The sequence below is a fragment of the Macrobrachium nipponense genome, chromosome 9 (assembly GCF_015104395.2).
Source record: "Macrobrachium nipponense isolate FS-2020 chromosome 9, ASM1510439v2, whole genome shotgun sequence".
Taxonomy (NCBI): Eukaryota; Metazoa; Arthropoda; class Malacostraca; order Decapoda; family Palaemonidae; genus Macrobrachium; species Macrobrachium nipponense.
In genome coordinates this window covers 46,122,693-46,133,464 of record NC_061110.1, presented here as the reverse complement: position 1 = coordinate 46,133,464, position 10,772 = coordinate 46,122,693, and the positions used below count along the sequence as shown (strand labels likewise).

The 10,772-nt window shown below is 39.8% G+C and overlaps 1 protein-coding gene across 1 annotated transcript in view; it reads left to right on the top strand.

Annotated features, from left to right (window-relative positions):
• The window catches only part of LOC135218555 (uncharacterized), a 166,112-nt gene that overhangs the window by 83,977 nt on the left and 71,363 nt on the right, over positions 1 to 10,772 (top strand). The window contains exon 5 of the mRNA XM_064254933.1: positions 6,516 to 6,714. Within this exon, the coding sequence (XP_064111003.1) occupies positions 6,516 to 6,714 (199 nt within the window). The remainder of the gene's footprint in view (positions 1 to 6,515; positions 6,715 to 10,772) is intronic.

Below are 10,772 nucleotides of genomic sequence, written 5' to 3'. Positions count from 1 at the left end.
AAAATTCATATGTGATAGTATTTTAAGAAATACAATACGTACTAATCTATCCATGTCACTTTTAATTAAGGTTAACTCTCTCTCTCTCTCTCTCTCTCTCTCTCTCTCTCTCTCTCTCTCTCTCCTCTCTCTCTCTCTCTCTCTCTTTTGCCACACAAGATAATAATGTCATACATAGTGGTAACTACCCTCCCTATCTTTCGGCTGGAAGCGTTATAAACAGAGAGAGATAAACTCTCTCTCTCTCTCTCTCTCTCTCTCTCTCTCTCTCTCTCTCTCTCTCTCTCTCTCTCTCGCTTCTCTCTCTCTCTCTTTTACCGAGATGAAAGAATTTTTATGGTACTAGTATGTAAAATGTTTATGATAATTTCAGTTATTAATAATAATAATAATAATGAATAATAATAATAATAAGAATATAATAATAATTAATAATAATAATAATAATAATAAAACTTTATTTACAAAATTCATAATGGTCGTAGTTTTAAAGAGATGAAAATGAACCGTTTCCCATTTCACTTGTAAGGATAATTCCTCTTTCTTACTGAGATGAGAGAATTTTTTATGGTAGATGCACATGTTTTTATAGATTTTCAAATTAATAATAATAATAATAATAATAGAAGTAGTAATAATACAATAACTAATTTCAAAAGAAAATTCTTCCCTTTGTCTTTTTCTGTATCAATTTCCCCACCTCAACTCGAGTGACACTCAAGCTTAACAATGCCATACAATGGTCGATGAATTTAATGGTTTTATGTAATCTCTCTCTCTCTCTCTCTCTCTCTCTCTCTCTCTCTCTCTCTCTCTCTCTCTCTCTCTCTCTCTCTCTCTCTCTCTCTCTTACTGAGATGAGATCATTTTCAGGGACGTGTATGTAATAAGTTTATCATAAATATTTTTCAATAATACTATAAGTACAAATTTCATATCTGAGTATTTTAAATACAATAATAATTCCCTTTCTCTCTTTTAAATACTGTAAGGACAATCTCTCTCTCTCTCTCTCTCTCTCTCTCTCTCCACAAGATACTTGTCATACATTTGGTGTTTCTATTTCTTCCTTTTATCTCTTTCGCTCTCAGCAAAAGAATTGATAGACAGACAAACATAATTGCACAGTCCTCTCTTTCTCTCTTCTCTGGAGAAATATATGTATTTATGGGAGGGGCAAAAGTTGCCTACAGACGTTCATTTCAATCTATGAAACTAAGGAGTTAATTTATTTCTCTCTCTCTCTCTCTCTCTCTCTCTCTCTCTCTCTCTCTCTCTCTCTCTCTCTCTCTCTCTCTCTTGTATTTTAATGAAAATATACAGTAATTTGTGAATACACAGTGTTGCACATGAAAAAAAGTAAATTAGTGATAATTTTAGAGATACGGCCCTAAGAAAAATTGCAAATTAGTAGTGAAATTTTCCCTGTGGACATGTTTTCAAGAACGCCGTTCCGGCTTACGACGATTTTCGGGTTACGACGCGTCTTAAGAACGGAACCCCCGTCGTAACCCGGGGACCGCCTGTATATAAGGGTTCCAGCCGGCCCCCTTAAGTGTAAGTGTTTAGAGAGTGTATAGCAAGTGTGTGTAAAGTGAGTGTGAGTGTATAGTAACTGTGAGTGTTTAGTGAGTGAAAGTGTATTGTGAATGTTAGTGTTTAGTGATTGTACATCACTGTTTAGTTAGTGTTTAGTGTATTGTACATTACTGTTTAGTTAGTGCTTAGTGACGGTATGCTAAGAAAGTCTTGTAATTTACAGGAACCATTTTTGCTAGACACTGCTTATATCCAATAACAGATGCTTAGGGCTTGACCACAATGGTTGGAGTGCTTAGGCCAACCTGTTTTTGTAAGGTAATTTTTCTCTGCCAAATTTGGTCCGGTAATATAATAATAATAATAATAATAATATTTTGGTAGAAGACCCTCTTTTAGACAAATACTGTTAAAAAGAATGGCAGAATTAAGGTAGTTTATTTTATATATTGTTTTTTCTATTTTCCTTACAATTCACTTCTCAGGCTCAGCGATGTTTCTGAGTAACTGACCAATATTCATATTGGGAATTTTCAAAAACTTATGAATGCTGAAGGTAATCTTTTATTAGAACAGGTCCAGGTCAAGCAGGGGTCGTCGTCAGTGCCGGTATTATTCCGTAGGCGTAGTTCAGTTCGAGGCCGGGGTCGTCTTCGGTTTAAGGGCTGGTGTTGGTGTTGGTATCACGTGACGTTTCGACCTTCTCGCAGGTCATCTTCAGACGAATCATTTGAAGAGACTGTAGCAAGAAAGTCTGTGGGGTGGTATTTATAGCAGCTCGGACCTAGAGTTGCATTGTCATTGGTCGGGCCGGTCTTGGACGAAGTCGTGGATCTCGCCTTAAAGGTCTCGGGGATTCTCTTGTGCGAGCGCCACAGTTGTGTGCCTGGGGATGAACGACAGGAATTCCGTCCGTAGCAGGAATTCTATCATCCCGTGTGGGCTCCTGATTATCTGGTATTGTCGGGGGGTCGTTCGCTGCTTGTTCGTCCTCCTCGTACCTCCGGTGGAAGTGCCCCATGTAGAAAAGGTTGATGGGCTCTGCAACATCGGGGCAGGGTTCCTGGTGGTACCAGGCTTCCATATTTTTCCTTATAGATTCATTAACAGCACGATTGGTGTGTCTGTTGTCGATGAGGACCTGGGCGGCACGCTCCAACTAACTGCGCCGACTCCTAGGATGAGATAGAGCAGCTGCGATGTGCATTCCATGACCACAGCTGCCTCACGTTCACGATTGAACATTGCAAAGACACCCGCCTCCCATTCCTTGACGTTCTTGTCGAACAGCGAGATTCCGAATTCAGCACGAAGGTGTACACGAAGCCGACAAACCTGGGAATGTGCATGAACGGTGAGAGCGAGTGCCCTGAGAGGTATAAGCACTCCACCATCAGCGCCTTCGTCAGGAGGGCCCTCTCACGCTACTCCTCCTGGAATGACACACACTGAGTTGTAGCGTGCCGCCCAGGTCCTCATCAACAACGGACACACCAATCGTGCTGTTGATGAATCTATAAGGAAAAATATGGAAGCCTGGTACCACCAGGAACCCTGTCCCGATGTTGCAGAGCCCATCAACCTTTTCTACATGGGGCACTTCCACCGGAGGTACGATGAGGACGATCAAGCCCTCAAAAAGATCATCGACGAAAACGTCAGCCCCGCCGACCAAGGCAAAATTATTAAGTTAATTTTATTAAGTTAATTATATATTATAAAACGAAGAAGACGAGCAGCCTGGTGATGAGAAACAACCCTTCGGCGCCCCTGCAGGATCCCTTGAAGAGGACGAGTGCGTTTCTCCAAGCGAATTTCCTGCCACGCTCAAGAAGGAGCCATATTCAACCACACCAGAACTGCTCATAACAAACAGATAAAGAGAAATTATATTATTCCTAATGTCAAAATAATAGACCAGACAACGGATCTCCAACGTCTGCGCCTTCTAGAAGCCCTCCATATAGGCAAGGAGAAACCAAATCTATACATCACCCAAGAAACGTTTCTCCTTCCCACCGCCACCCAGAGAGCAGTGAGCGACCTCCCGACAATACCAGATAATCAGGAGCCCCCACGGGATGATAGGATTCCTGCTATGGACGGAATTCCTGTCGTTCATCCCCAGGCACACTACTGTGGCACTCGCACAAGAGAATCCTCGAGCTTTGAGGCAAGATCCACGACTTCATCCAAGACTGGTCCGACCAATGGGAATGCAACTCTAGGTCCGAGCCGCTATAAATACCGCCCCACAGACTTTCTTGCTACAGTCTCTTCAAACTACTTGTCCGAAGATGACCTGCGAGAAGGTCGAAACGTCACGTGATACCAGCTATACCTGCACCAACACCAGCCCTTAAACCGAAGACGACCCCGGCCCCGAACTGAACTATGCCTACTGAATAATACCGGCACTGAGGACGACCCCTGCTTGACCTGGACCTGATATCCTGTTCTAATAAAAGATTACCTTCAGCATTTTAAGTTTTTGAAAATTCCCAATATGGAATATTGGTCAGTTACTCAAAAACATCGCTGAGCCTGAGAAGCGAATTATAAGGCAAATAGAAAAAACAATATATAAAATCAACTCTCTTAATTCTGCCATTCTTTTTAACAATAATAATAATAATAATAATAATAATAATAATAATTTTCTAAGGGATCCACAATAATAATAAATGTTGAGAGTTCATGTATAGGCAGTCCCCAGGTTACGACGGTCTCGGCTTACGACGTTCCGAGGTTACGACGCTTTTCAATTATATTCATCAGACATTATTTCCAGGGTTATGACGCCTACAACGCTCATCTGGCAGATGAAATATGACACCAAAAATGCAAAATAATCAATATATAAAGTTTTTTTATGAAAAATACCATAAGAATGCAGTTTACATTGTTTTCAATGCACCCAAAGCATTAAAAGTAAGGTTTTCTTAGGATTTTTGATGATGTGCCGGCTTACGCGATTTTCGGCTTACGACTCTTCTCAAGAACGGAACCCCGTCGAATACCCGGGGACTGCCTGTAATTTTAAAACCCTTACTCTTGCGATAGAGAGTTTTTCTTAAATAATAATAATAATAATAATAATAATAATAATAATAACCAGATAAAAGTAATAGTAGTAATAAAAATAAAAGTATAAAGTATAGTACCATGAACTGGACCGAGACCTTTCAATATGGCCGCTCGAGGTCACACGTTAGGCAGGGAGATCGCCACTCCAGTGATGTATGCGCTATGGTACCAACCATGACATTTTTTAAATGATGTTATGACACACTCAATTTTCACATTCCCTGTGCTTTTATAACAAAAATGCAGTGAACATCATCATGTGAGGCAGCACGCAAAGCTGTTTGCAATTGTTTAGAACAATTCTTTCTTATTAACGATAATTGTGTACGATAATTTTTGTTCATCATTGTATTTTTATTAGCGGTTGTTTGAGAATGGTAACGAAACATTATAATGGTTTCCCTTTTAGGCAACGTTAGTATGAAAAACATGACAAGAGAATCTGCTTTGTTAAACCCACCTTTGATAATTTACGAAAGAAATGTATCTCTGAATTTCCATTCAGCAACTAAAGACTGATGATATCAGTAAAACGCAATCAGCTGATTATTTCAAGACTGTAAACAAAACTCTGTTCATATATTGTAATATGATAATACATGCAATATGATTACAGTAAAACAAATTTATTAAAATTATCATTATTCTCAATACAACTATCATTCGACTTTTTCAAGCAGATATCTATCACTGTAACAACCTAACCAAGGCAATGACTCTCTCTCTCTCTCTCTCTCTCTCTCTCTCTCTCTCTCTCTCTCTCTCTCTCTCTCTCTCTCTCTCTCTCTCTCTCTCTCTCTCTCCATTTTGAAGGTAATAAAAAAAATCGGTTTTGTTTTTAGAATTCTGGATGAAGCGATTATTGTAAACGTATGACATAAACAACCGAATTGAGAAACAGCTGATTGCTAATGTCATTTGTCAATGTTGGCTTCCATAAGTAAAAATAAAATACATCTTTGTTTATCCCTCATGCAATGGAGATCTCAAGAAAGAATACTAGTAAATTAAAGCTTCAGGTTATAGCCAAGGCTGAATAAAACGAATAGCGGCCAGGAAGTTAAGTGATGTTCAGAACTAGAGAAATTGCTTATACAATTAAGTAATATGTGCTCGTTTTCAACCAAACTTGGTAATTTACTATAAAAGGTATCTCCGAATTATATCTTTTCTAACAAATAATGGCAATGAAGATATCGATAAGACTCAAATCAGTTGAGATTTTGAGAAGGCAAACAATATCAAATGTAAATTATGTATATGACGATGTTTATCTGTAATACAGTAACAATATGATAATAGTAATATACTGTAATTGGATACAAGCAAAACAACCTTTCTTTAAGTCATCATTATTATAAATGTAATTGTACTGTTTAATATTTACAAATAATCAATTTCCTCCAAAAAAAATTTTGGTTTTGTAATTTAGAAGTTGTCCTATACTACAGATATGAGATACTAAATTCATGAAAATTTGCCATGATTTTTTTACCTCGTCTTATCTAAAGGTTGTCTTATATGCAGAAATATATGGTAATTTGGTACATAAATCCAAGCTGCAGCTATTTCAGACTATGCGCAATGAATCACTAAATTTTCAATTCACTCTTAATATATGAAAATATTGATTTGTGCTTCATCAATTGTATGCATCAGTATTCCTTCAACCTCAGCTGTATTAACTTTTCTCACTTGTTTTCATTCATCGTAGCTATCCAGTTTCTTTAGTTATATCTTGCCCCCTCAATTTATGAACAAAGTCTTATTGCAAAATCTGTGAGGTCAGCAATGTGACTCATTGGTCTGGTGAAACTACGGTATTTAAAAGAAAACTCGTAAGACTTTCCCTTAAAAGATTTCACCAGTTTATATTTTTCTTCTTACAGATGCTTACAGAAGAGAGAGAGGAAACTGCCCTAATGCTTGAAGAAAATTTACAAGTTAAGACTATAAAAACATCAGAGCCTTGGATATTAGAATTTTCTCCAGCTGTAGATCAAGATATCATTGTGGAATGGGGATTTACTTTTAAGAAAAAGAACCTTTGTTTACAGAATAGCATATCCATAAACTGCACTGATGAAGGTAAGATGGCCCTTATCTTGGGTAAAGGCAATATTTTTAAGATTAAGAGACTTATAAAAGGTAACCACTTTTAGATATTTCTTATCTTGAAGCTGGTTTGGTTTGTCCAAGATGCCAAGGAAATAATACTCATTCTGCTAAATACTTAGATGAAACAATGGTAAGATTGATCAAAAGATGAATAAAGAATGAAACTTTGTACATAGAGAATTCTATGCCAGTTAACTAAAAATATCTCCATTTAGGTATTATAGTACTAGTATAGGGAAATTGCTACTGAACTAGAAGAATTAAAAAAAATTTCCTTTAATCAGTCAGAGTTCCCACAGAAAAGTTAGAAATTAACACTTCAATGGGTTCTTATTCTTGGCCATTAACCCTTAAACGCCGAAGCGGTAAAAATCAAAAACTCCCCCGAAAGCCGGAGCCGGTTTTGAGTGAGCGCGGAAGCGGAAAAAATAATTTTTTCAAAAAATCACAGCGCGCTTAGTTTTGAAGATAAAGAGTTCATTTTTAGCTCCTTTTTTTTTGTCATCGCCTGAAGTTTAGTATGCAATCATCAGAAATGAAAAATAATATCATTATCATATGTAAATAATGCGATATATGGTAGCGAAAAAATGATATTGTTATTGTACAATAAAGTTTCATACATACTTACCTGGCAGATATATACGATTGAATGGCCCACCCAGCCTCCCCTCAGGAGACAGGTGGAAGAGAAAATCTGGTTCTAGAAGGTATGGTTCCTATTCCTGCCACCCAGCGGCGGGGCAGTAGATCACCTGACCTACCTACCTGTAGCGTGTGCCGCGAAATTCGAATTTCTATCGGGGACGACGGAGTCTATAGCTAAGTATATATCTGCCAGGTAAGTATGTATGAAACTTTATTGTACAATAACAATATAATTTTCATACATTCAACTTCCCTGTCAGATATATACTTAGCTGATTGGCACCTTTGGCGGAGGGTAAGAGACAGCTAATTACTGATTAGACAGGTAAACAACATACGTTGTAGGTAATAAATAAATAAAACCTTGGTTCCTATGTGTTTAGACGAAGGGTCGACTTCCTAGCTATTGCTAGTAGTCTGCTTCGTCTCAAGAGCCTCAGAGAGGATGTGACCTATGGCTAAGAGTTCTTGTAGATCTGTCAATGGGGTCTTATCCACTTACATGACAATACACCTATGCCTAGGGGCATAATTAAGGAGCACAACACCGATCCCGATCACCTGATCCTAACATGAGGGTTTGTGCTTAGTTTGAAAAGAGCTATCCCCAAACTCCTTTCAAACAAACCAAAGAAAAAAAAAAACACTATGTTAACATAAAATTAACTCACTCAGTTAAGGATCAGTGTCGGCTCCCTATCCCAGCAACGTATCCGTAGACACTTAAAACCAAGAGAGAAGGATCTCTCGCAGGTCAACTTGACCTCCTTCGTGCAAAGGGAAGTCAACACAGAGTTGCATCTCCCGTAAGTTACAGCTAATATGTCCTTCACGACATATTGTTATGTAACGAACAAGAATTCATAAAAGCTCGCACTTCAAGCGCTTTCAATTCTCAGCTGGTTGAAGGAATCATCAAGTTATTCATGAAGTGCTTTAGCGATCACACTTATTTCAAAGAAGACCAGGGCTTCCTTTGAAATGGATCTTTTCTGGATGAAGCCTAGAGCCTGGCTTGCGCCTGGGTGGCGCCTCGCGCCTCGTGTCTGGCTGGCGCCTCGCGCCTCGCGCCTGGCTGGCGCCTCGAGCCTGGCTGGCGCCTCGCACCTGCCTGACACTTGGTTGGCGCCTAACTCCTGGAAGGCGCTTTTCGCTTGACTCATGGCTGGCACCTCGCGCCTGGAAGTAGCTTCGCGCCTGGTTCCAGACTGGCACTATTTGGCGTCTGGCGCCTGGCTGACTCCTCTCCACTTGCTGGAGCTTCGAGCTTGGTAGACTCTCGAGGATGTCTGGCGATGCCCACATCGGATACTCTTATCTGTCCAATTTGTTCGCCTCTAGCGCATCTGCGCTAGGTTGGAGGCCCCCTCTTTCTCTTCATCAGACAATGACAGTGTTCCTTGAAACTGTCTGCCTCTGGAGTTTTTTACGCCTGTTTTGGCATATGGCACCTGGTTGGCGCTACATTGTCCAAAAGTCCTGAACATCCACAATAGTTTATCAGGAGACTGGAGAAGAGTGGAAGAAGTACTTCTACTTTGAGCTTTGGCCTCTCCGGCAAGGGGAGGTGAGTGTAATCAGCTACATCCAGTAGACGATAGGATATCTAACCGTACGAGAGATAAGAGTCTTCCTCCGAGGAGGGTCCTTCTTGAATACTTCCGTGCTCACGAGATCTCTTCTTACATGTTGAAGGGGTGTCTCGTTGCAGAATCTTCCCTATCCTTGCCCGAAGGAAGGGAAGAAGCCTGGAAGTCGAAGGAGACTCCGAGCTGAAATTGGGAGTACTCCTGATTTCTAGCTCTTTATTGTATCCCTCTGAATACCTTCTGGGAAGCATTTCGAGCCGTCATCGCATTCCAAAGACTCTGTAGGCAAACGTTTGAACCATTCTACTGTAGATGAAAACGTAAGTACCCTGCCTGGACAACGAAACCTCTATCTGAAAACATTGAATCAGGAATAGGGGGTTTTAGTTCTTTTGCCAGACATACTATGCTGGCAAGAACCCATTGCCTAATCTCCATAGAATCTGATGCGAGATTCCAATGCTCAAAAAATTCACTTGTCTTCTTGATCGTTTAGGACCAAGAGAAACAAAGAATTCCCTCATAAAAATTTCTCAAAGAAGTTTGATGAGGAGCAGTTCCATCTTGTCGGAACATAGAATCTGTGGCCACAAAAAAGATCCCATTAGAAGTACATGATATCCTACTCTTGTCATATTGAGGTATCGTATAAGATCCCGAAGATCTTAATCCTCTGCTATCCTCCAATCCCTTTATAGAGACAGAGTATAGCCTTTTACTGCGTTCTTTGATAGCAAATATATACAAAGGTGATTCTTCCCTCTGAAAGGGAAGAAAAAACTGCTATGTGGTTCACAGAGGTATCGGAAGAGGACAGTTTCCTCATTCCCTCTAGCACGATCTGCAGCAATTCTATATCTTGTCCATGACTATTGTAATTTACCTTGAAAAATCCTCTCATTCATGTCCACTTCTGGTCAGTCTGCACGCAGACAGACTCAGAGTGGAGAGGTTGTTAAGGTCCATTTATAATAGATGCTGATAGAATATTCAGACTGTCTTGGAAAAGACTTCCAAAACATGCTGTGAGAAGAACGTGACCTCTGTGAATCCAACCTCTCTAAGGCCAAAATGAGGCATAAAGTATTATCCTCTCTTTCTTTGACGCCCTTTATCTTAAATTCTGTAAAGAATTTATATTTTAGGGGAAAAAAGACTAAAATTTATTCCCCATTCTTTAAAATAAAGATGGCATATATTGCTACCTCTCTGGTTCGAGGAAAAGGAAGCAGTCTACAGGAAGACTGTTCGTCTTCTACCTTGCTAAGAGATCTATGAAGAAGACTTTTTGCAGGTTCTCACAACTCTTTGCAATAAATGTTAGACATACTTTCACAGTTATTATCGTCGATCGAGAAGGTTCTCACGGACATGCAAAATCTTGCATCGAACCTCTTAAGGATCGTTACATTCCCTGTCTGTTTTCCAAATAGGTTCTCTTTGTTAACGCGAACAGGAGTAAAAAAAGAGATTCTCGATGCTCCTTGCGATATGAGAGAGCCGTGGAATTGGCCTAAGTGATTAAATAGGTATCGAAAACAGAAACGAATCTTGCCGTTACCGAGCGTGCTGTCCGAGAGGCTACTGGACTCTTAGGTTAATAACTTGCTAAAACGAGAAAATATCTTGGATGGTGCTCTTGGCTCATTGCGCCAGGCTGGCGCTTCTGGCGCAATTTTGCGCCAGGCTGGTGCTTCTTGGCGCATTGCGCCAGGTTGGCGCTTCTAGCGCTTTGCGCTAGGCTGGCGCTTTCTTCTAATTTTCTTTATGTTATGTGCCAAAACATCTGTG